Below are 27122 nucleotides of genomic sequence, written 5' to 3'. Positions count from 1 at the left end.
GCAACTAATTTCATTACCTCCATTTTCCAGATGCAGAAATCGGAGACTCAGAAATGGCTGGGAACTCTCCGAGAGGCCAAGCCACACAGTGGCAGCATTGTCCCATCCCAGGACCAGCCCCAGAGGGCTTGGCCGTGTGGGGATGGGTGATGAGGGGTGGGGGCCTGGGGCTGGTCCAGTGCCTGTCCTCTTGTGCCTCGGTTTCCCATTTCTCTGCCCTCAGCCCCACCTGAGGAGTCCTGATAGTGAATGCAAACCTGTCAACATGGTGACCCAGGAACAAGGTAGCAGGTGGCTGCTGCCCCCCACAGGCCTGAGGCCTTGGAAGCTGGCTTTCTAGCAGGACTCCAAGGTCTTAGACTTAAAAGTCTGCATTAAGTAGTAGGGGAGGGCAGGTAGGAAACCTTGCTTCTTGGAAAAGATTTGCCATTGTTTCTGAGGATTGCTGATCAGAGTGCACCCTTGGGGGGTCCCGTGGAAGGGTGGGTATGTTTTACTCCCAACACCCAGTAGCTAGCTGGCAGCCTTGTGTGGTCCATATTCTGATTAGTTTTATACTTGAATTCAAAGCTGTTTTCTCCTAGCAGAACTCAGTGCTTTGGTGTTGCTGCCAAAAACTATGGGGCCTGTGCTGGTTGGTTGGGGGATTTGCATGATGGTTTTTTTTTTTTTTTCTTCTTTTAACACATGGGCGAAAGGTTCTCTTGGTCATTGGAGGTGACTTTCAAACGTCTCTGTGTTACCTTCCCCCTAAACACGCCCTCTGGAGTCATCAACTTCGTGCCCTTTGGTGTGTCTGCCTCGTCTGCTCGTCCAAGGGGGCAGGGTGGGGAGAGAAAGTGACATTGTGCTACCTCAGGCTGTCTCTGCCTCAGTAGTCACCCAGGGGCTCAGAGAGAGCCAGGCCATCTTCACAGCCTCTGCTCAAGACTCAGCAAATGCCTTTCTGCCTTGCGGCTCTCTGTGCAGATGGCCTGCCTCCTATACACAGGCAGTATGTGGGGAGAGGATGCTGGGAGACCTGGACTTATTCTTCAACACCCTGAGGGTCAGACACGTTGGCCTGAAATAAGGTCAACACAGCATGGCCAGTAACTCCCTACCTGCAGCTTCAAATTCCATGAGCAACGCTAACCAAACCATGTCTAATGTCTATAGATCCACAGCAATGAGAGAGTTTCTGTTGTGGCTCAGCGGTAACGAACTCTACTACTATCCATGAGATCGTGGGCTCAATCCCTGGCCTTGCTCAGTGGGTTAAGGATCCAGCGTTGCTGTGAGCTGCGGTGTAGGTCACAGACATGGCTCGGATCTGGCGTTGCTGTGGCTGTGGTGTAGACCAGCAGCTGTAGCTCCAGTTTAGCTCCTAGCCTGGGAACTTCCCCATGGCTGGGGTGTGGTCCTAAAAAGAAAAAAAAAAAATGGACACAGAGATCAATGGAACAGTATAGAGAGCCCAGAAATAAACCTATGCATGTAAGATTTACCACAACAGAACCAAGAATATACAAGAAAGAAAGAAAATCTCTTCAATAAATGATATTGGAAAATTAGACAGCCACATGCAAAAATATTAAATTGGACTACTATCTAACACCATATACAAAAATTAACTCAAAATGGATTAAAGACTTGAATGTAATACCTGAACCCACAAAACTCCTAGAAGAAAACACAAGGGATAAGCTCCTTGACATAGGTCTTGGCTCTGGCTTTTTAAAATCTGACACCAAAAGCAAAAACAACAAAAGCAAAAAGCAAAAAATGTAACTAAATAAAAATAAAAAGCTTCTGCACAGCCAAGGGAACCATCGACAAAATGAACAGGCAACTTCCTGAATGGGAGAAAATTACTGTAAATCATACAGTCTGATAAGGGGCTAATAGCCAAGATATACAAAGAACTCATAAAACTCAATAGCAATAAAAAGAAAAAAGAAAAAGGTCAATTTAAAGGTTGATTATCTAAACAGAAATTTTTTTCTTTTTTCTTTTTAGGCCCATGCCTGAGGTATATGGGATCCTTAACCCACTGAGTGAGGCCAGGGATTGAACCCACATTTTCATGGATACTAGTCGGCCGTTTCCACTGGGCTACAACGGGAACTCCTGATGCTGGAATTTTATAGGTCATCATAATTATTAGTGACTAGAGGGCACTTTTCTATTTATTCTGGAAACTTAAGATTTCAGAGCTGGGTGAAAATAATAAAGATTAGTTAACATTGGGAGTTCCCGTCGTAGTGCAGAGGAAACGAATCCAACTAGGAACCATGAGGTTGTGGGTTCGATCCCTGGCCTCACTCAGTGGGTTAAGGATCCAGCGTTGCCGTGAGCTGTGGTGTAGGTCAAAGATGAGGCTCAGATCTGGCATGGCTGTGGCGTAGGCCTGCAGCTATAGTTCTGATTAGACCTCTAGCCTGAGAACCTCCATATGCTGCAGATTCAGCCCTAAAAAGACAAAAAAAAAAAAAGGTTAACTCACTTCGGTTTTTTGTTTTTTTTTTTGTCATTTTTGCCATTTCTTGGGCTGCTCCCACGGCATATGGAGGTTCCCAGGCTAGGGGTCTAATTGAAGCCATAGCCGCCGGCCTATGCCAGGGCCACAGCAACTCGGGATCCAAGCCTTGTCTGCAACCTACACCACAGCTCACAGCAACGCCGGATCCTTAACCTACTGAGCAAGGGCAGGGACCGAACCCGCAACCTCATGGTTCCTAGTCGGATTCATTAACCACTGCGCCAAGATGGGAACTCCTCACTTCGTTTTTATTAGAAGTGAAAATGGAGGTTCAGAGAGGTAGAGGGATCTGTCCAAGGTCATGCAGCTAGTGGTGAGAAAAGAAGGAAAGAGAAGTTTCTGACTTCCAGCTCTGTGTATCTCTCCAGGTCTATGATGTCATGGCTAATGAACTACAGTTAGAAATGAAAGCTGAGACAGATTCTCTTAGACAATTGACAATTGTGTCTCAGACAATAGAAAGCACGTGGAACATTTCAAGAAACACTTTAACATGGCCTATTGAAATACTTTCTCAGAGCTCAAGAAAAGCCTCAAATAGGGAGTTCCCGATGTGGCTCATCAGCTCAAGAACTCGATATAGTGTCCATGAAGTTGAAGGTTCAACCCCTGGCCCTGCTCAGTAGTTTAAGGATTCGGCATTGCCAGGAGCTGTAGTGTAGGTGGAAGATGTGGCCAGAATCCTGCACTGCTGGGAGCTGTGGTGTAGGCTGGCAGCTGCAGCTCTCTCTTTTTTTTTTTTTTGTCTTTTTGCCTTTTCTAGGGCCATACCCACGACGGCATATGGAGGTTCCCAGGCTAGGGGTCCAATTGGAGCTGTAGCCGCTGGCCTACATCACAGTCACAGAAATGCGGGATCCAAGCTGCTTCTGCAACCTACACCACAGCTCACAGCAATGCCAGATCCTTAACCCACTGAGCAAGGTCAGGGATCGAGCCCGCAACCTCATGGTTCGTAGTCGGATTCGTTAACCACTGAGCCAGGACGGGAACTCCAGCTGCAGCTCTGATTCGACCTCTAGCCTGGGAACTTCCATATGCCACAGGTACAGCCCTGAAAAGAAAAACGAAAAGCTTTCTCATTAAAGCACATGTACACTCATGCATACTGATACATATAAATGCACCCTCCCTCTTGTCTGGTTACATTTTACACTGTCAACCAGTGTTTTGCACAACCAACCTCAGGAACAGACTGCGACAACCATCTGCTTCATTTAAAAGAATGCCAACAAGTTCCAGTAGATCCCATCCTCCTGGATGGTCTGGGTGGTGAGAGCCTCCTTGGTGGGGCCCAGAGGACACCCCCTGACCAGGGCTGGCCTGGTGGGTGGCTGAAGGTTGGGGGTGGGATCAACAGGGCATGAGATTCCTGACTGAGCAAATCTGTACCCAGAGCTGAAAGACCAGGGTAGGTGAGCTTTCATGCATCCTTCATAACAAGAAGGGTGGGTTGGACTGCAAAGAAAGGTCCATAATGCACATCGGAGTCTATAATTACATAAACTTCTCTATTAGTTTCCTAGGGCTGCTGGTACAAATTACCATATACTTGGTGCCTTAAGACAAAAGAAGTTTATTCTCTCATTGTTCTGGAGGCTAGAAGTGTCCACAGGGTCATGCTCCCCTCCCGCCCCCAGGACCTCAGCTGGCAACTCGTGACTGGTCACTGGGGCTCTGCCTCTGTGGTCCCAAGGCCACCTCCCCTCTGCGCATGTGCCAGCTTCTAGATCCCTCTCCCCCTACAGAGAAGCCCGTCGCTGGCTTTGGGGAACTTCCTAATCTGATCTTCCTCATCTTGACTTGGCTACATCTGCAAAGAGACTGTCTCCAAATAAGGGCACAATCACAGCTACAGGGCAGGACTTCGACGTTCCTTTTGAGGACACAGTTAAACCCACAGCAAGTAGTGTCCTTTAAAGAGCCCACTCCTCCGCCTTTGTCTATCTGTTGCCATAGCACCCACAGGCATGCACGGCTTCACCCACGTGGTCTGGGCAGAGCCAGACCCTCAGGGAGCCCCATACAGCTCCCCCAGAGCCAGGTGCCACCTCGGACAGTGTCCCTGAGCTCCTGCGGACCGTCCAGAACATTTCTGTACATGTTAAGCCTCTCATCTTACATCCTCAAACTCTTCATTCAGTTCACAACATCCCCAACTTGTGTTTTCCTACGTGATTTACACCCTGGAGCCCACGGGCACAGTAAGCAAGGTGGGTGTCAGCTCAGCTCCCCCAAACCACCCTGCAGCTACATCTAAACAGGACCCTGAGGCCCTCTGAGATGAGGCAGAGAGGGAGGGTTGAGGTCACGGGAGTTCTGGTTTGGAGGTTCACCTTAATTCCTAAAAAGGTTCCTATTTTTCCCGTGTGCCTTTGCGGGGTCACGTTAGGGCTGCTGAAATGAGGTTCTTCTCCCTTTACTTCTAGATTGCATATGACCCAGAGGTAAGCCCCTCTTGGCATTAAGGCCCAGAATTTGTGCAGAGAAGATCTCTGGGCATCTCCGAGGATCCTTTCAGATGATCAGATCAGTTTGCTGCAGGGCAATTTGGCTTCACACACAAGTGTCCATTTCAATGGCATCTGTCCAGAGGGTGACACAGCAGCAGGGTGACACGAAGGGGGCTATCACTCAAAGAGCTCCAGGTAGTCTGGCGGCTGTTCCTGCTGGCCACAGGGGTACAGAAGGCGTTCCTTCCCCAGGGAAGTTATGGGTTCCTCCTGTGAATGACAAGGTACAGGTCAGGCTGTGGGTCCCTTACAACAGCACAGGTACCAGGGGGCTTCTGAGTCTCACTCACAAGATGGTATCATTCATAAGCCATGCCCTTCCCACCTCACAGAGCATACAACTTCCGGTTTCCCCTGGATATGCACAAAGCTTTTTTGGCTTAGGCAACCTGGAAAGAATTTTTGTTCTCGTCTGCAAACTGCCACATGGTCTCCCTCCCACCCTGCCAATCCCCACCCAGGCTTGTGCTCTAATTTAAGGTTCCCAGATGTGATCAGAGTGTGCACAGATCCGAGTGTGCACCTTCTATATTCTCTGCCCCGTGCTCTTCCTGAGTATTTCAGGGGGATCTAGGTTCGGTGACAAAGGAAATGCAGTTAAGCATCTGATTATTGGGAGAAATTTCAAAGGCAACCCCTTCAACTCTGCCCTATTTGTCTCAGTCAGTTTCCTCGCAAACTGCCTTTCCCTGTTGGAGCCACAGCGGGACACCTGTTCACCGAGCCGGTGAAGTCGTGTGTGGCTTCACCTTGTGATACTCCACCAGGTCGGCCAGGCTGGCATGCTGCAGCTGGTCCACACCCAGGAAGCTGTACGAGTCCGTGGAGGCGTCGATGAGGAAGTGTTTGCAGCCGTCCTCCAACCGATAGGACAGGGCGTAGCCCTTGATCCTCTCACTGACCCGGATCAGAAAGCTGCCCGGCTGGCATGAGCTTAGCAGCTCATTCGCTCTCTTTAGCGTGAGAATTCCTGGGGGAAAATAGAGCAGGTGTGTCAGCCAAATCATTTCCCAAACACTCTGTTAAACAGAGCCATGTGCACCAAGCAACATGTGCACCAAACAGGAGCAACTGGAGTTCCCGTTGTGGCTAAGTGGTTAGCGAATCTGACTAGGAACCATGAGACTGCAGGTTCGATCCCTGGCCTTGCTCAGTGGGTTAAGGATCCGGCATTGCCGTGAGCTGTGGTGTAGGTTGCTGACATGGCTCAGATCTTGCATTGCTGTGGCTCTGGCATAGGCCAGTGGCTACAGCTCCAATTAGCCTCCTAGCCTGGGAACCTCCATATGCCCAGGAGCGGCCCAAGAAATGACAAAAAGACAAACAAACAAACCCCCCCCCCCAAAAAAAACAGGAGCAAACTTAAGTCCATCTGGGGCTTTTTAGGACTAGTGTTCAGCATTTCCCATCCTCTGGTATTTGGTACCTGGGCCAGGGTAGTTCATGTAAGCAAATAGTGTACAGGAAAGTGCAAACTTGGAACCCTCAGAACACACTTCTCCTCACACGCCCAGTTCCAACAGCATAGGCGTTGGGTGGTTCTGAGTGTTTGAACCCTTGATGGTCACCCTGGGAGGGTTGGCTCTGCCAGGGACTTAGAGGTGCTGTCCCCAGTTGCCCGATGGGGGCTCTGCTTGGGAATGGTCCTCCTTGGTCTGGAACAGTAGTTCCCACCCAGAGCGACATCTGGAAACATCTGAGACATTTTGGGTTGTCCTGGGCAGGGAGCCAGGAATGCTGCTAAACATCCCACAGGGCGTAGGACAGCCTCCCCACAAAGAGGGGTCCAAGCCCCAAAACTGGCAGTGCTGACGGTGGACACATTGGTCAGGAATCAGCAAGTCAGTGATAGAAAGCAGGATGAGTCCAGGCCACCCAGTGCCCTATGCTGTAGCCACTCCCCAGTGAGCCTTCATCTAGAGGAATGAAAGTAAATACAGGTGCAGGTATGTATACAAGTGTATATATGCTTATATGTTAGTGTCTTCACATATATTCAAAAGAATGAAACTTCATATATATATGTGTGTGTATGTATATACACACACATATATATGATATAAACATATATACACACATATCATATACATGTGATACAAATATACACACTCAATATACATACACATTTATATACATTGTACAATGTACATATGTGTATGGTTTAGATGCCTCATGAATTCACACTAATTCAGACTAGCCTTTTCCCCAAATAGTCCAAACTTGTGAGGTCTGACTCATACTGCAGGTTCCCCTCCTGTCCTGTTCTAATTCTTCAGCTGGACCAGCAGCGTGATGAGACACACAGAAAGCGCAGGCACATCCTGGCAGGGCAGTGAGGTGGCTGAGTTACTCTGATTGGATGAAGAGCCACGTTCTCTGAGGACTTTCCCATTTCAGCCAACAGGAAGCTCCTGCCTCCTCCTGTGCTGCTACTCGGCATCTTTTTTTTTTTTTTTTGGCCACCCCTCGGCATATGGGAGTTCCTGTTCCAGGGATCAGATCTGAGCCACAGCTGCGGCCACACCGGATCCTTTAACTCAAAGTGCCAGGTTGGGGACTGAAACAACATCCTGGCACTACAGAGGTGCCACCGGTCCCACTGCACCACAGCAGAACCTCCTCCGTATCTTATTATTAGGGAAAAAAACTAGAAGACCTCCTGGTGAAAGACAATGGATTATCACAGCCCTTTAGTCTAACAAGACTAAATAGTTGAGAATTAAAACCTAATTATCCAAAGTACATGGTAAAGTAGAAGCATGTCTATGCTCTTTTTTGCAAGCAGACCTTCAATAAAGGGAGAATTAGAAATCACCTGTTTTCCCCCAGCTGTGACCACCAGCCTGCCCCTCTCCTGCCCCATCCTCTCCCCGCAGGGCTTGCTCCTCTAAGACCAGGTACATGAAGCTCAGCCCCAGGGTGATGCTGGGATGGTGGCTGGGTGGTGACAGGGCCTACAGCCCCTTACAGACAAGGGATGTGCCTGAAAGGGAAGACGAACCCCCACCCGTATCTCTAGGGCGGTGGCTCTGCTGTGTCCACACCCCACAGGGCACCAGCTCCATCCTCTCTAGTCACCTTCCTGCGTTTTCCCAACAACTGAGCCTTGGAAACCATAGGCACCAGGGCCCCAGGGAGCCTCTTGGGTGATGGCATCCACATCCGGTGCCCAAGTGATGCCCAGGTGAGCCCCACAGAGATGGACATCTTCTGTCTGCCTGGTCCCCCGAAAGTAACTGGAAGCTGACACGGGGCCCCAGATAACCAGCCTACCTGAGGCCTGAGGGTGACCAGAGGGTCAAAACTCACCAACCAGGGTAGTTTCACTGACTTCAGAGCCAGGGGGCTCACTCTGGAAAGATTTCTCTCCCCTCCTAGACTCGCTGATGGGCTGACCCTGAGATTCCAAGTTACTTCACCAGGTGGGGCAGGTGTTTTAATTTATAACACCTGGGTTTTATCAAAATGGATTTGGAATCCTAAAATGAAAGCTACTCTGGAAAATTATAAGCAAACATGGGTTAGGGAGAAATTCCTCCTAAAATCAGGTCATACATACAGTGGCTGTAAATCAAACCGAGTCTCCCAATCAAGAACAATTCCTCATTACGCACAAATCTGGTGCTGCCTCATCTAGAGACACTAGGACACGGGTCCTGATGGGACTCCTTCAGCCCAGTGGTACCGAGGGCAGGTTCAGAAGACGGGTGCTACAGGGACTGGGCTTTGCTCTTTGCTTTGCTGCAAAAGCAGGATTCCCAAAGGGCACTCTCTCTTGGTGAATCTGATGATACAGGTCAATGGATAATTTGTCATGATTCCATCAAGGGCAATGGATTCACTCAAGTCCAGTGTCAGATACAAATCCCCATGGACTCCCACGCTGTGCATGATGCCAAGAATTGTTTTTTTTGTTTTTTGTTTTTTGGGGTTTTTTTTTTTTTTTTTGCTTTTTAGGGCAACACCTTGGCACATAGAAGTTCCCAGGCTAGCGGTTGAATCGGAGTCGCAGCTGACAGCCTACACCACAGCCACAGCAACCATGTCTGTGACCTGTACCACAGCTCATGGTAACACCGGATCCTTAACCCACTGAGTGAGTCCAGGGATTGAACCTGCATTCTCATGGATATTAGTGGGTTTCTTAACCTGCTGAGCCACAACAGGAACTGCCTTTTTTTTTTTTTTTGTCTTTTTAGGGCCGTGCCCACAGCATATGGAGGTTTCCAGGCTAGGAGTTGAATCAACACCAGCCTATGTCACAGTCACAGCAACACCAGATCTGAGCCGCATCTTCAACCTACACCACAGCTCACAGCAATGCCGGATCCTTAACCCAGTGAGCAAGGTCAGGGATCTAATCTGCATCCTCATGGATGCTAGTCAAATTCTTTTCCACTGAGCCACAATGGGAACCCTGTTCTTTTTTCTTTTTTTTCTTTTCTTTTAGCCATGCCCACAGCATGTGGAAGTTCCATAGTCAGAGATCGAATCCACACCACTGCAGAGGCCTGAGCCACAGAAGTAATAATGCCAGATCCTTAACCTGCTGAGCTACCAGGGAACTCCTCACCTCCAGGAAGTCTAAAGCAATGAGGGGTCTCCATCCAGCACCCTAAGACCACCTCCCTCTGACCAGCTCTCTTCACACAAATTACAAGAACCAAACCTGTCTGAGGTCATAGGAGGACTTTGTGCCAGTGGAAAGGGATAAATAAAAGCTTCCTTCTGTGTCATCAGTTTTTTCAATGAAACAGCTCTTCACTCAGCAGTTTGTCTAGTTTAGAGCTGAATCCAGGCTGGGTGTGGCAGAAGGGCAGCCATCCAGGGGAAGCAGGGGCTCTGCACGAGGGGGAGTAGGCTAAGCTCCCCAGAGCCTGGACACCTGGCTTGGAGGGGACCACTTCTCTGCTCGCATAACACCCAGGGCCCTCAAGAGCAGGACTAAGCAAGAGTTCCCATTGTGACACAGCAGAAATGAATCTGACTTGAATCCATGAGGATGCACATTTGATCCCTGGCCTCGCTTATTGGTTCAGGGATCTGGTGTCTCCTTGAGCTGTGCTGTAGGTCACAGACGCAGCTCAGATCTGGTTGCTGTGGCTATAGTGTAGGCCAGCAGCTGTAGCTCTGATTTGATCCCTAGCCTGGGAACTTCCATATGCCTCAGGTGCAGCCCTAAAAAGCAAAAAAAAAAAAAAGACTAAGTAACAACTTTCTGTGATGATGGACATGCTGTCTGTGGTGGCCACATGGCAGCCGCTTGTGGCTATTAAGCACATAATGTGTGACTGAGGGACTCAACTTTTAATTTTATTTAATTTTAATTAATTTCAATGTAAAGATCCCCGCTTGGCTAGCGGCTACCATATTGTAAAACACAGTCCTAAAGCCCTATGAATGCAGGCTCAAGCCCCCATATGGGTCCAGGAGAACTGGTTTTGCACAGCAGAGGGTAAACATGCCTCAAGAGACCTGAGATGACTCAGAAACCCTGGCAGCTCCCTTGTTGGACATCCAAGTGACAGCCACTGCCCTTCAGGAGGAGGGCAGGGAAATGGGATGCAATTCTGCATAGCCACCTCCACAGTCTCCAAGACTCAGCCCATAGCAGGAAGCCTTCTAACCTCTCCCTGAACAATCTGAGCCTCAGGTTCCTCTAGGCCTGTTGAGTGCCTGGTCCCACCTCCACTGAGCACTCACCTGGCCTCCCCCAAGGGCTTACCTGGCCCCACCTCCACCTGGGAAAGTACCATCTGCAGCTCTGTGAGAGCACCACAGCACATTCTGCTCTGCCTCTCCCTGCCCCAACTCCTCGTGAACAACTAGAAGGCAATCACCACCCCTTATTTATTCTCACCCCCTCAGCACCTGCCACTTAGAAGATGCTCAGAAAAGGTCTGACGAATAATTTTGTCTTACACTCAAGCTAGTGTCCTTCTCAAGGGCTATTCTATGCAGCCACTGTCTCTGGCCTGAAAACTGTTTTCATGGGGACCAGGGACGTACTTCTTGTTTCTCTGGGGCACCCCCAGGCTGAATTCTGCTGATCCATGAACTGCTTCCAGCCTCTGGACCATTTGTGGTTAGAAACCAGATGAAATATAACCTGGAAATGGAGTTCCTGTTGTGGCTCAGCAGGTTAAGAACCCAACTAGTGTCCGTGAGGACGTGGGTTCGATCCCTGGCCTCCTTCAGTGGGTTAAGGATCTGGTGTTGTTGCAAGCTGTGGTGGAGGTCACAGATTTGGTTTGGAGCTGGCGTTGCAGTGGCTGTGGTGTAGGCTGGCAGCTGCATCGCCAATTTGACCCCCAGCCTGGGAACAACAACAAAAAAATAAAAATAAAATAAAGAAGAAAGATTACCCAGTAACAATTGCATCTAGTTCTTCTTGTCTGCCTGGAACACCTCAAGGGAGCTTTCTTCACTTAACCTTCACCGTGGCCTGAGAAAAAGATGTTGTCATGACCCTCCAAGGACAGAATGGAAGGCCTGTGCTGTGGATCCTAATGCACGTAAGGTCCCACAGGCGGGCCTGGGCTCAGCCCACCCAACCACACTACACATACTGTCACTTTTTCCCTGTAGGGCTGGACACTAAATGTTTTTGGTTCTGCAGGCCGTACTGGTCTCTGTCAAGCTGCCACACAGCAGGAAGAGGCATGGATGAGACTGTGCTCCAATCAAACTTCATTTACAGGGAGTTCCTGTGGTGGCGCAGCAGAAACAAATTCGCCTAGGACCCATGAGGTTGCGGGTTTGATCCCTGGCCTCACTCAGTGGGTTAAAGATCCAGTGTTGCCATGAGATGTGGTGTAAGTTGCAGACTCGGCTCAGATCCCACATTGCTGTGGCTGTGGCGTAGGTTGGCAGCTGTGACTCTGATTTAACCCCTAGGCTGGGAATATAAAAATAGGAGCAAGCATCGGTTCTGGTTTGCTGACACCTGTTGTCTGTTATCAAATCGTCTCCATGCATTACCAGTGGCTACAGAGTCTTTAGACAAAACCCTATTGCCAGGTATTGGGGTGTCCCCATCCTTTGTGCGAGTTCACGGTTTATTAGAAATGATTCCTAGAGTGGCTCCCGCTGCTCCAGAGGTGGCCACTCACTGCGTTTAACCTGCAAATGGCTCTGAAATAAGCAGAACCGATACTATTACCACTGCCATTTTACTGATGGGGAAACAGAGGTAGGAAAGGGACATGCCGAGGTTACAAGACAGTTAGTGATAGTTTCAGGACTCTCATCTCCCCATTTAGTTCTTGGCTTTTTGACCCACAGGCTTCATTAAATTTCCCTGAGATTGGCTGAAAATTAAAAATGAGCATTTAGTTCTCTATTCTGTTCCACTGGTCTGTCTGTCTGTTTTGGTACCCGTACCACACTGTCTTGGTGACTGTGGCTTTGTAATATTGCCTGAAGTCTGGGAGAGTTATGCCTCCTGCTTGGTTTTTGTTCCTCAGGATTGCTTTGGCAATTCTGAGTCTTTTCTGGTTCCACATAAATTTTTGAATTGTTCTAGTTTTGTGAAAAATGTCATGGGTAATTTGATAGGGATTGCATTGAGGCTGTAGATTGCTTTGGGTAGTATGGCCTTTTTTTTTTTTGTCTTTTTGCTATTTCTTTGGGCTGCTCCCGAGGCATATGGAGGTTCCCAGGCTACGCCAGAGCCACAGCAATGCAGGATCCGAGCCGCGTCTGCGACTTACACCACAGCTCACGGCAACGCCAGATCGTTAACCCACTGAGCAAGGCCAGGGATCGAACCCGCAACCTCATGGTTCCTAGTCAGATTCGTTAACCACTGCGCCACGACGGGAACTCCTAATATGGCCATTTTTACAATATTAATTCTTCCAATCCAGGAGCATGGAATATCTTTCCATTTCTTTGAATCCTCTTTAATTTCCTTGATTAATGTTTTCTAGTTCTCAGCATATAAGCCTTTCACCTCTTTAGTCAGGTTTATTCCTAGGTATTTAATTTTTGGGGGTGTGATTTTAAAAGGTATTGCATTTTTATAGAGAACCCAGAAATAAACCCAGATACCTATGATCAATTAATCTTAGTCAAAAGAGGCAAGAATATCAAATGTGAAAAAAAGTCTCTTCGACAAGTGGTGCTGGGAAAAGTGGACAGCTGCATGTACATCAATGAAACTAGAACACACCCTCACACCACACACAAAAATAAACTCAAAACGGCTTAAAGACTTCAACATAAAACAAGACATCATAAAACTCCTAGAAGAGAACATAGGCAAAACATTCTCTGACATCAACCGTCCAAAGTTTTCTTTGGTCAGTCTCCCAAGGCAACAGAAATAAAAACAAAAATAAACCAATGGGACCTAATCAAACTGATAAGCTTCTGCATAGCAAAGGAAACTGTGACAAAAAAAAAAAAAAAAAGACAACCTATGTAATGGGAGAAAATAGTTTCAAATGATGCAACTGGCAAGGGCTTAATCTCTAAAATATACAAACAACTTACAAAACTCTTTGTTTTTGTATCCATTCAGCCAGTCTATATATTTTGGTTGGTGCATTTAGTCCACTAACATTTAAGGTAGTTATTGATATGTATGTTCTTATTGCCATTTTATTAACTGTTTTGGATTTGTTTTTGTTGCTCTTTCTTCTTCCCTTCTTCTCTTGTTCTCTCCTCTTGTGGTTTGATGACTATCTTTAGTATTGTAATTGAGTTGATTTTTCTTATTTGCATGTGTATCAATTGTAGATTTTTGGTTTGCAGTTGCCCTGAAGTTTTGATATAGGAGTCTACATATATATATATATATATATATATATATATATATATATATATGAGATTGTTTTAAGTTGTTGGTCTCTTAATCGCAAGTGCATCTCCAGTGTCCTGCATTTGTACCCTCCTCATGATTTCTGATTTTGGTAGCATAATTGTGCATGGATGATTTCCTACCTTTACTGTATATATGCCTTTACTGGTGAGCCTTGTCATTTGTGGTATTTTTGTTTCTGGTTGTAGCCTTTTCTTTTCTGCCTAGAGAAGTTCCTTTAGTATTTGTTGTTAAGCTAGTTTAGTGTTGCTGAATTCTCTTAGCTTTTGCTTATCTGTAAAACTTTTCATTTCTCCTTCAAATCTGAATGAGAGGCTTGCTGGGTAAAGTAATCTTGGTTGGAGGTTTTTCCCTTTCATCATGTTAAGTATATTATGCCACTCCCTTCTGGCCTGCAGAGTTGCAGCTGAAAAATCTGCTGATAACTTTATCGGGGTTCCCTTGTATGTTATTTATTTCTTTTCCCTAGCTGCTTTCAATATTTTCTCTTTGTCTTTAATTTTGGTCAGTTTGATTAATATGTGTCTTGGGGTGTTCCTCCTTGGGTTTATTTTATATGGTACTCATTGTGCTTCCTGGATTTGAGTGAGTGGTTCCTTTCCCATGTTAGGGAAGTTTTTGGCTATTATCTCTTCGAACATTTTTTCTGTCCCTTTCTTTCTCTCTTCTCCTTCTGGCACCCCTATAATATGGATGTTGGTGCATTTAATGTTGTCCCAGAATTCTCTGAGACTCTCTTCATTTCTTTTCAATCTTTTTTCCTTTTTCTGTTCTGCATCCGTGATCTCCACCAATCTGTCCTCCACCTCTCTTATTCATTCTTCTGCCTCCTGTATTCTGCTATTGGTTGTTTCTAATTAATTTCAGTTATTGTATTTTGCATCTCTGCTTGCTTAAGTTTTAATTAAATCTTGTATGTCTCTGCTCAGTGTTTCCTGTAAATTATCCATCTTTGCCTCCAGTTTATTTCCAATGTTTTGCATCATCTTCAGAATCAACAGTCTAAAGTCTTTTTCCTGGAGGCTGATAATCTCCATATCATTTAGCTGTTTTTCTGGGGTTTTTTCTTTCTCCCTCATCTGAGTTATAGTTCTCTGTCTTTTCATTTGTATAGGTTTTTGGCATGGTATCCTTTTTGCAGACAATAGAGTTGTAGCCTCTCTTACTTCTGATGTCTGCCCCCCTTGTGGCTGAAGTTGGTACCAGGCTTGCTGTAGGCTTCCTAAATGGGAGGGACTGGTGCCTGCCCACCGGTAGGTGGAGCTGATTCCTATCCCTCTGGTGGGTGGGGCTTTGTCTCTGGGTGAGATTAGAGACAGCTGTGTGCCTGGGGGGTCTTTAGGCAACCTGTTTACTGATGGGTGGGGCTGTGATCCCACCTGGGTTATTGTTTGGCCTGGGGCTTCTCAGTGCTGATGGGTGGGGCCAGATTTTCCCAAAATGGCCATCTCCAGAGAAGGGCATGCTGATGAATATTCCCGAGAGCTTTGCCTCCAATGTCCTTCCCCCACAATAAGCCACAGTCACCCCCTGTTTTCCCAGGAGATCCTCCAAGAACTGCAGTCAAGTCCGACCCAGATTCCTATGGAGCCTTTGCTTTGCCCTGGGACCCAGTGCACATGAAAGTCTGGGTGTGCCTTTCAAGAATGGGGTCTCCGTTTCCCCCAGTCCCATGGAGCTCCTGCACTGGACTCCACTGGACTTCAATGCCAGATGCTCTGGAGGCTCTTTCTCCCAATGCCAGATCCCCAGGTGTGGGGATTTGACGTGGGGCTCAGAACTCTCACTCCTGTAGGTGAGTCTCTGTGATATAGTTACTTTCCAGTCTATGGGCTTCCCACCCAGGAGGTATGGGGTTGCTTATATCACGTAATCACCCTTCCTATCTCTTGATGTGGCCTCCTCTTTGTCTTCTGGAGTAGGATATCTTTTTGAAAGTTTCCAGTCCATTTGGTTGAAGGTTGTTCAGCTTTTGGTTATAATTTTGCTGTTTATATGGGAGAAGTTGAGCTCCAGTCCTTCTATTCTGCCATCTTAATCCCATCAACAACTTACACAACTCAACAGCAAAAAACAAACAACCCAATAGAAAAATGGGCAGAAGACCTGAAGAGATGTTTCTCTAAAGAAAATATACAGATGGCCAACAGGCACATGAAAGAATGCTCAACAGCATTAACTATTAGAGAAATGTAAATCAAAACTACAATAAGGTATCATCTCACAAAAGTCAGAATGGCCATCATTAACAAGTCAACAAATAACAAATGCTGGAGAGGGTGTGGAGAAAAGGGGACCCTCCTTCACTGTTGGTGGGAATGTAAATTGTTACAACCACTATGGAAAACAGTGTACAGGTACTTCCTCAGAAAACCAAATATAGAACTACCATATGACCCAGCAATCCCACTCCTGGGTATATATCTGGACAAAAATTTCATTGAAACAGATACATCCACCCCTATGTTCACTATGGCACTATTCACAATAGCCAAGACATGGAAACAACCCAATGTCCTTCAACAGATGAATGGATTAAGAAGATGTGGTATATATACACAATGGAATACTACTCAGCCATAGAAAAGAACAAAATAATGCTATTTGCAGCAACATGGATGGAACTAGAGATTCTCATACTGAGTGAAGTAAGTCAGAAACAGAAAGACAAATAGCATATGCTATCACTTATATCTGGAATCTAATATATGGCATAAATGAACCTATCTACAAAAAAGAAACAGACTCATGGACATGGAGAACAGACTTGTGCTTGCCGAGGAGGAGGAGGAGGGAGTGGGATGGACTGGGAGTTTGGGTTAGTAGATGCAAACTATTGCATTTGGAGTGGATAAGCAATGAGATCCTGCTGTGCAGCACTGGGAACTATATCTAGTCACTTGTGATGGAACATGATGGAGAATAATGTGAGAAAAAGAATACATACACACACACACACACATACATACACACACATATATATATGACTGGCTCACTTTGCTGTACAGCAGAAATTGACAGAACATTGTAAATCAACTATAATAGAAAAAATAAAAATCTTAAAAAGGATTTTAAAAAGATTTTTAAAAATGAGAATTTAGGAGTTCCTGTTGAGGCTGAGTAGTAACAAACCCAACTATTATCCATAAGGATACAAGTTTGATCCCTGGCCTTGATCAGTGGGTTAAGGATGTGGCATTGCCGTGAGCTGTGGTGCAGGTCACAGATGAGGCTTGGATCTGGTGTTGCCGTTGTCTGTGGCATAGGCCATCAGCTGCAGCTCCTATTTGAACCCTAGCCTTGGAACTTTCATATGATATGAGTGTGGCCCTAAAAAAAAAAAAAAAGCAAAACTGAGCATTTATTTCATAAGGAGGCAATCCTGTCCCACCTGGGCAAGCTCAAGGAGATGTATTATTCAGTGATTAGTTAAGTGAGGTCCCTGGAGTTGGGGACAATCCCCAGGGACCCCTGTGGCCACCCTAAGCTTGGGGGTTCAGTGTCCGAGGACAGAGAGGCACCAGTGGCTTTGGGGCTCCCTGACCATGTGGCGGGTGTGCCCAGGGAAGCCCTGGGCGCTGCCTCAACACCTCTGCCAGTCAGTCCTCATTCCTCTCATCATCCGTCCTATATTGTCTGCCTCAGAACATGGTGCAGGGAGGGGACAGCACTGAGATGGAACATATCTCTGCCTCAAGGTGACCTCAAAGCCCCGCCCTGCTATCTGCCCAGAGATGGGGTGATGGAGAGAAAAGGTGACGATGGTATTTCCGAGCAGAACCCTGCAGACCCAGAGTCTTGAACTTGGGAGAGGGCGCCCCACACTTTAGGCTCTCTAACTCTGCAGTAGGTAAAGGAAGCACATTCAGAGAGGCTCTGGGTCCTGCCCTGGACCTCTGTCCAGGAGACAGGCCACGATGCTGACCTCTTACCCTTGACATCTCAGGCACCCGAGGGATGAGGAAAAATGGTCAGAGCTCTTAAATATTATGCATAATGTTTCCTTAATAATTCAAAGATTAAAGTTACATCATTTCTCTCACTTCATCACCTTAATGGCTAACACCTATTAACTCAGGCTGACTATGGGTCACACACGGTTCTGAGTACTTTAGATATTTTATCTCATCAAGTCCTCAGAGCAGCCCTGGGAGGCAGGTAATGTGTCTCTGCCTTATAGAGCTGAGAGACCAGCTCGGGACTTGTGCCACTTGCCTGAGGCCACACAGGTTGATAGAGGCCTGGGAGCTGAACCCAGGTGTTGTGACCCTGGAGGTGCACTTCTGACCACTGCCCCTCCCCCAGCACACGAGACATGTGACAACAAAGAAAGAATGACAACAAGGCATGGATTTAAAACTACTTCTCATTATACAGAACAAAGTAATGCCATTTGCAGCAACATGGATGGACCTAGAGATGATCATACTAAGCGAAGTAAGTCAGATGAAGACAAAAATCACATGGTATCACTTATTTGTGGAATCCCACTTAAAAATGATACAAAGGGGAGTTCTCATTGTAGCTCGGTGGTAACGAACCCAACTAGTATCCATGAGGACATGGGTTCCATCCCTGGCCTCACTCAGTGGGTTAAGGATCCGGCGTTGCCGTGAGCTGTGATGTAGGTCACAGATACCGCTCAGATTCCGCATTGCTGTGGCTGTGGTATATTCAGACAGCTGCAGCTCCAATTCGACCCCTAGCCTCGAAACTTCCATATGCCACAGATGCGGCTAAGAGGGGAAAAAAAATGAACTTATTTACAAAACAGAAACAGACTCACAGATTTCAAAATCAAACTTATGGTTCCCAGAGGGGAAACATCATGGAGATGGATACATTAGGAGTTTGGGGTTAACATATGAACACTACTATATATAAAATAGACAACCAGCAAGCACCCACTGTATAGCCACAGGGAACTCTTCTCAGTACTCTGTAATAACCTATACGGGAAAGAATCTGAAAAAGGATAGATATGTGTTTATGTATAACTGAATCGCTTTGCTGTATACCTGAAATTAACACAACAGTGTAAGCCAATGCTACTCCACTTAAAACAAACAAAAAACAAAAGCAAAAACAACTTCTCTTTAAAGAGTAGAATCCTCCTTCCCAGATAAACATCTGAAGTAAAATCCCAAAGCAGAGTCGCTATTTTAGCCCCTGGGACTCACCCACTCCCCTCTCTCTTGCCTCTAAGGACCCTCCAGGTCCTCAGAAAACATGGTGGGAAACCAGCAGACCAGAGCCTGGGCATTGGTGAAGGGAGGTGGGGGGCTCTGGGCATGTGCCCCCATGGCCGGCAGCATCAGGGTGAGGATTCAGCTGCATTATTTGAAAAACTCAAGAGAGGACTTTGGGGTTAATGGACTATTCTCAACATTAATGGAATAACATCCTAAGAGTTCTGCAGTAAGTTTGCTGCACTGGGTAATATTTATAAGAAAAGTCAAGGTCTCCCAGGAGGAAAAAAAAGATTGAGCGAGCAATGCATATTTGCTGTAGAAAAGCTAGCATTTCTTATGTCTGAATAGATATTGTAGCTTTCACCTCTTTGTGTTTTATCTTCAGTTATTTCAGAAATCTGAAGTAGCACCAGGCAGGAACATAAGAGAAATGCAGAGTAATTAATTTCGTGCTGAATGGAGGTGATTCCCAGGGCTCTTGGCTCAGGCCCTGCTGGTTCCTCCCAAGGTCAGGGCTCCCAGGCCCCACACAGGCACGAGCGTGTCCCTGCTGCCAACCACAGCCTGTCCCACTCCACAAAGCAGATGAATTGTTATATAGGTGAGACAGGATGTATACACCAGTGGGACTTTGGGAAGTCACACAGATCAGTCATTTGTGCCTTGTCAAGACAGAAGCTTGAAAATCCTTTCATGAGAAATGGGCAGAATTTCGACGGCCTCACAATTTAGAAATCTCCAGAGTTCCCGTTGTGGCTCAGTGGATTAAGAACCTGACTAGCATCCATGAGGACGTAGGTTTGACCCCTGACCTTGGTCAGTTGGTGAAGGATTCGGCGTTGCCGCAAGCTGCAGTATAGGCTGCAGGTGTGGCTCAGATCCCGAGTTGCTGTGGTTGTGATGTAGACCTGCAGCTATAGCTCTGATTCAACCCCTAGCCTGGGAACTTCCATATGCTGCAGGTGTGGCCCTAAAAAGACAAAACAAAGAACAAAAAAACAAACTTCACTCCTCAGCAAAGTAACTGAAGACTAGACTATTGCTTATGGGTACCAGTTTCCAGGTTCATGAAGGTTTTAGCCTGCAAGAAATCTTGGGAGGCTTCTGTGAGACTTTCTCAATGCAGCGGATCCAGGTAGGTACCCGTAGCCCAGAGGACTGTGCTGGTGGAGCCTGGTGGCACAGAGCCAGCAGAACAGGGAAAAAGCCTGACTCCGCATTGGATTTATTCCTTGAGCTCTAACCTTGTGCTCTCTTGCCTGTGCCCGATCTTGCCGGCTGTGTACCTTTGTAAAAGAATGTTTCCTAGAACCTGAAATATACAGGCGAGGCTGGGATCAAAACTCTGACTTTAAGGGGATAACACTTTCCCATTCATTTAGAGATAACAACTGCAAAACAGAGAATAACATGTGAATTGTTGGAGGTTTACGGGAACATCATGACCTGACCTACGTGGAGAGCTGCAAGAATTAAGAATTCCTGCCCCAAGAAGTCTGCAACAACCACCTACACTGTTCGCCTTCTACTATCAAAGAAGCCTGAATTATAACTTGGTTCAAAGACGGCTCTTTGGGACACGAGTGCACCATCTTCTCAGTCTGCTGGCTTTCCAAATAAAGTCACTGTCCCTTGTCTCAACAATTCGTCTCTTGATTTATTGGCCTGCTGTGCAGTGAGATGGGCAGTAAACCCAGGAGTTGTCAGCCTCTCTTTTATGGCTTTGAAGCCAGACATTTGGACATGGTAACATGAGAGAACGGGGACACAGGACTCCATCATGACCATCATCTCTAGGGAACTCAAGTCCCAGAGTGTAACAACTTCCTCCACAGAAATGGACAGGATTTACCCCCAAAGGAGAATAAAAATTTGGCGGGTGTATCAAAAATGGAAGCAATAAAAAATGGAAGCAATCAAAGCACGGCAAACAATGGAAGCAAAGTTGCATTATGAACTGTGTTGGTATCCTACGGATGTTAAAAGGATTTGCTTTTTAAGTAGCTTAAAAGATAATTTTTTAAAAAACGTTAAGCATTTGGAGGGCAGGTTCAACTATATGTCATGACAGCATCTGCAAGAGATAGACCAGGTGGGGGAGTTCTGGTTGTGGCTCAGCAGAAATGAATCTGACTAGTATCCATGAGGACACGGGTTTGATCCCCAGCCTCACTCAGTGAGTTGGGAATCCAGCATTGCCATGAGCTGAGGTGAAGGCTGACAGCTGTAGCTCCGCTTCAACCCCCTAGCCTGGGAACATCTATATGCGATGCGTGTGGCCCTAAAAAGCAAAAATATATACATACATACAAATTTAAAAAGCTATTTGCACTGTGTCTTAAAAAAAAAAAAAGGAATAAACCAGCTGGAAATATTTTATCAACAGTCTAATCCTATCCATATCTGAATAAGGAAGAGTACATTACACTTCAGAGGAATAATGATCAACTGCTAATGCATAAAGCAAGTATGTGAATTCTCTAACAACAACAGAAGCAGCTAGATAATTCCTAAATCAGAAATCTATTACACATTTACTTCTATCTCCCCCCGACCTCCTGCTCCCACTCGCTGCTGGCTTATAAGCCCCTGGCACTGCTGCATCTTCACAAGACTAGGAGAATGCTGCTGGACAGAATGAAGAAATGGAACTGTGGGGTTTTGTATGGAACTTTAAACTTCGATTTTATTTATTCCTTGGCCTTTTCTCCAAACAGTGAGTGCAGTTCATTATAAACCTACACATGCTGCAGACTCATCAGGAAACAACAGATGTTTAGTTTAGCCAAGAGGGCTCGCTCACACCTCACCAACTGTACAAACAGTCCAGACCCTAACGTCTGCCTCAAATGCTGCTGTAAGATGGGGGCCACATGCACGAATGAAATGATTAAGAACAAGAATCATAAGAGGTCCCTGGTAGCCTAATGGGTTAAGGATCTGGTGTTGTCACTGCTGTGGTGCAGGTTCTATACCTGGCCCTATTTAATATAATTGAAGATGTACTCTCATGGGTGGAAAGATATAGTAACATAAAGATGTCAACTATCTTTCCAAATACAATGGGATTCCACTCAAAATCCCAACAGGAGTTTTAAAACTTGGCATGGGGAGTTCCTGTAGTGGCACAGCGGAAACAAATCGGACTAGGAACTGTAAGGTTGCAGGTTTGATCCCTGGCCTCACTCGGTGGGTTGAGGATCCAGCATTGCCGTGAGCTGTGGTGTAGGTCGCAGACATGGCTCGGATCCTGCGTTGCTGTGGTTGTGGTGTAGGCCAGTAGCTGTAGCTCTGATTCGACCCCTAGCCTGGGAACCTACACATGCCTCCAGGGCAGCCCTAAAAAGCAAACAAAAACAAAAACAAAAAACTTGGCACGTTGCCACTGAAAGCCCCAGGGGAGCACATAAAGGGGCAAAGAAGAGTTACTGTGATTACAAAGAAGCAGAAGACAGGAGAACTTCCACTGCTAGATAGAAAGACTTCTACATGTACAATCATCCCCATACCCAGGATCCCAGCAGGAAGCAGGTAGCATTACACATCCACGGAGAAAGGAAGGACTATTTAAGGAATGATATTGGGACAGCTGGCCACGCATATGAAAAAGAATAAATTATATATCAATATGAGGTATCACTTACAAAATAAATTACAAATGGATTGTGTATGACATAAGAAGTATGTCATGGAAAAGAAAAACTTCCATGCCCCTAAAACGTGCCAAAAAGCTAAAAGACCCATCAAAGACTAGGAGAAGGTATATGCAACCCGTATTATCTACAGAGGAATAGTATAAAATCCCACAAATCAAAACTAAAAACTCAATTCATTGGAAAACAGTCAAAAGATTACAAGGAATTACAGAAAAAGATACACACCTAGGTAGGAACCAAGAAAGGTTAACCTGACTATAAAACAATGCGAATTAAAATAAGGTGGTTACAGAGTTCCTGCTGTGGCACAGGGGGTTAACAATCTGACTTGTCTCTGTGGAGGCGTGGGTTCGGTTCCCAGCCTGGCGCCGTGGGTTTAGGATCCGGCATCGCCACAGCTGTGGCATAAATTGCAACTGCAGTTCAGATTTAATCCCTGGGCTGGGAACTTCCATATGCCACAGGGGTGGCCAAAAAAGAAAATAAATAAATAAGGTGGTTCCTGGAGTTCCCATTGTGGCTCAGTGGTAACTAATCCAACTAGTATCCATGAGGATACAAAAGGGTTCGATCCCTGGCCCCACTCAGTGGATTAACGATCCGGTGTTGCTGTGAGCTGTGGTTCAGGTCCCAGATGTGGCTTGGATCCCTCATGCTGTGGCTGTGGCGTAGGCAAGCAGTTGTAGTTCTGATTTGACCCCTAGCCTGGGAACTTCCACCTGCCACAAGCATGGCCCTAAAAAGGAAAAAAAAGGCAGGGGGAGTTCCACTGTGGACCCTGTTGGATTAATGGAGAAGCAAAGTCTGGCAATATCAAGTATGTCAAATAAAACAGAAACCCTCAAGTAGAGCTGGCTGGAGTATAACATCGTATAACTGCTTTGGGGGGCATTTGGCAATATTTAATATAACTAAAGATGCGCATATCCTCTCCCCCAGTAAAACCACTTCTAAATATATGCCCCGAAGAAATTATCATGAATATGTACAAAGATTCTGTAACAGCATCATTTTCTGTAACAGCAAAAAAAAAAGTACTAAAGTAGAAGAGATAAATGAATATGTGTGTATATATGCGTATGTAATAAAATATATCATTCTTAAATACAAATAGAACATTTTATGTTTTATAGAATGTGTATTATGAAAGTACTAATAACATATATCACAAACTACTGCACTACAGGTAAAATGAATGAGCCGGTCTAAATTTATAAACAAAGAAAAACCCAGATAACATAATCATGAGAGAAAATGCAAGCTGCAGAAGAATGTCCACAAAACATCAGACCATGTAAATGTTACGCACAATATTCTTTTATAGAAACATACATATATCTATGTTTTATATTTTTAAAATATATTTTCTAGAAATATATACACATGCATATATATAATAAGAACATAAAAATATGAGTGGTTCCCCCCTTCAGGAAAGAGCAAAGGAAAGAGAGTAAAGTAGGAGTAAAAAGGGAGCCTTAAGTCTCCTTAACTGACTTAACTGTCAGGGTTTATTTCATAATTAAAAATAGCTAAGAAGTAAATATGCCTTTTAACATTCACTGTTATTTGGAGAGGAGCTATAGCATTTGCCACATTGTTGGCACTAGTTATATTTTCCTTGGTACTGTTTTTATTAAAATATTTCCTAATTAGAAAAATTATGTTTAAATGAAGAGAGATAACATGGGTGGGCCTTATCTAACCAGTTGAAGGTCTTCAGAGGAGAGAAACTGACCTCCCCTGAACAAGAAGGAAGCTGCAATGGGTGGGAGAGGGGGAGGACAGCCCTGGATTCTGCCCTGTCTCCCACCAGCTGCCTGCCCACAGAGCTTGGACCCACCAAGCTTCCTCAGCCAAGAGAGCCCTGGGGGAATCTTCAGGAAGAGCAGGTCCAAAGGCCCCAAGGAAGGGACAGTGTGGTGCTCTGAGGTGCAGTGGGGTGAGGTCGAGGCCAGGAGCATGCACAGAGGTGAGTTAGTAGCAGTAGGCAGGGGCAGATGGAGAGGGTCTCAGGGGCTGCAGGGAGGAGGCTGGGTTTTATTCTCACTATGGTGCCTCTCCTGAGGCCAAGGCCGCAGAGGAAACCAGCGCAAAGGCAGAAGCGGGAGGCCAGGTGACCCCAGGTGTCCACATTATGATGAGGTCCAGAACTTTCTCCCACCGGAGGGTCTTAGCCAGGCAAGATGCCCCGGAACGCTCTCCCCACAGCCCTCCTGAATGACTGCCAGTTTAAAGTTTCTAAATGAACTCTCATTAACTACATGTGCAGAATATTAAAAAATCAGAAAAATATCAACTCCACAATTCCTTCACCAGGCTCTCTTTCAAAACTGCTGGGCGTCTGTGTACACTCCAGGATCACGATCCTGTGGTCGCCCAGTGTAGTGAGCCATGAACAGGAGGTCCTTCCAGGGGGGCGGTGGGGGTGGGGAAGTCCTGGGGAAGAAGGCGTGCACGTGACCTGAAGCCCAATCTCTGGTCTCCAACCCCCACAAGAGGCAGGCAAGCCTCCGAATCACCCCGACCCGGGTCCTAACACCAGACCAATCCATGAAGAAAGCTGGGCATGGGGCTGTGGTGCTAAGGAAAACTAACAAAGTGGAAAGAACTTGAGAATCTTTCCAACAGCTTCCCCCACATGAGCAGTGGGAACGAAACCCGTGGTTTCCGTGAGAAAAGCTTTGAGTTCTCGTTGAGAGAGAGGGAGCCATGGGGAGCCCTGGCTTGTTTGCCAGGAACTGTTCATCAGGAGATGCTCAGGAGGCAGCTCCCTTCAGCATCTCTCTCAAACCTGGTAGTTCTCATCAAGATCCTACATCCAGGGCTTCTGAGGCAAGACCCTGATTCCTAATGACTGAATTGGCACCCACAGATCACAGAGCCCCACCAATACTTCCAAGCCTGTTTTGCCTCCTCATGACCCCGAGTGGGAAGGGAGGCCTGAGACAGAGATGGAAGGCTCTGCTCTTCTCTGAACGTTGGTGCTCTGAGCTATGTCTTCTTCCCAGTTCACCCCTGGAAAATTTCATCCCCTCCATGCTTTTCATCGTGTGCTGATGAAAAGCATGATCCCATCTCCAGCACTTACCCATTCATCCAACTGCCAAATGGATGCTTTCACACGACGGCCCCAGAGACATGCCAATGCATCATTTCCCAAATGAGCCCACTGTCCCCTCCCCTCCCCATGTCCCTTCATCCTCCTGGGGTCCCGTCTCACTGACAGCATGCAGTTCCCGCCTGGCCCACAAGCCAGAGGCCCAAAGCCCTCACTTCCCCGTCTTCTCCTTTATCCAAAGCTAATTACGAGAAAAAAGTGATGAAAATTAAATCCTGTGGGGTGGAAGATGAGGTAGCCAAAACAGTAACTTAGGATGGGTGACTTATGGAATACCCAGTGCTGAAAGGGAGACGGTAAACCAGTAAAGAAGTGCTACCATCCCACTATTTCCTTCTTTTCTTTCTTTCTCTTTTGTTTTCTTTTTTTTTTTTTTTTTTGGCAGCCCCTCAGCATATGGAATTCCCAGGCCAGAGATGAGATCTGAGCTGCATCTGCGACTATATGCAGTTTGTGGCAATGCTGGATGCTTAACCCACTGAGTGAGGCCTGGGCTCAAACCCACATCCTCATGGAGACTATGTTGGGTTCTTAACCTGCTGAGCCACAATGAGAACTCCAAGAGTCTTATTTTGTAGCCAAAGTTCCAACTAGATTTTTAGCTCAACTGTGTCTTCCTAGCTCTTAGCAACTGTTTCAAATAGAACCACCCGAACCAGGGTTTTGAATCAATACTTTTGATTCCTCACTCCCTGCTGTTAAAAAACCTACACCCTTGTAATTGCAGTTAAGTGTCCTCTGCCCAGTGACACAGAAGCTACAAAGTGGCTGATTTCCTGAACATTTATCTTAAAGAGGAAACAAACAAACAAAAACACCTGCAATAGGAGAGGGCAGAGATGGCTGTGAATGACAGGTAATGGACCAGCTTCTTTTATTTGTCTGTTGACACTGTTGTCACCCTTTCCCCAGGGTCTTCAGAGAAAAATGGAGAGTAAGGAGGCTTACAACCTGGTCCTGGGAGAGCCCCTGGTCCTGGGGTTCCTCTGGGAACAGACAATCACAAAACCAAAATAGCCCAAGAATACACATTTTCTTTTCTTTTCTTTTCTTTACTTCTCTTCTCTTCTCTTCTCTTCTCTTCTCTTCTCTTCTCTTCTCTTCTCTTTTCTTTCTTTCTTTCTTTCTTTCTTATTCTTTCTTTCTTGATTCTTCTTCTTTATTTCTTTCTTTCTTCTTTCTTTCTTTCTCTTTTCTTCTTTTCTTTCTTTTCTTTCTTTTCTTTCTTTCTTTCTTTCTAGGGCTTCACCCTGTGGCATATGGAAGTTCCCAGCCGAGGGGCTGAATTGGAGCTG

At 46.1% G+C, this 27122-nt stretch overlaps 1 protein-coding gene across 7 annotated transcripts in view; it reads right to left on the bottom strand.

Moving 5' to 3' along the window:
- Nucleotides 1-4081: 4081 nt before the first annotated feature.
- SH2D4A (SH2 domain containing 4A) overlaps nt 4082-27122 on the bottom strand; it is a 79067-nt gene continuing 56026 nt past the window's right edge. For all 7 annotated transcript variants that reach the window (XM_047771733.1, XM_047771739.1, XM_047771735.1 and 4 more), the window contains 2 exons: nt 5784-6004; nt 4082-5244 (listed from right to left, as the gene is read on the bottom strand). In XM_047771733.1, coding sequence (XP_047627689.1) covers nt 5152-5244; nt 5784-6004 — 314 coding nt within the window. In that variant the 3' untranslated portion in view covers nt 4082-5151. The remainder of the gene's footprint in view (nt 5245-5783; nt 6005-27122) is intronic.

The sequence above is a fragment of the Phacochoerus africanus genome, chromosome 3 (genome assembly GCF_016906955.1).
Source record: "Phacochoerus africanus isolate WHEZ1 chromosome 3, ROS_Pafr_v1, whole genome shotgun sequence".
Classification (NCBI taxonomy): Eukaryota; Metazoa; Chordata; class Mammalia; order Artiodactyla; family Suidae; genus Phacochoerus; species Phacochoerus africanus.
Note: the sequence above shows the minus strand (reverse complement) of the source record. Positions and strands in the feature narration are given on the sequence as shown.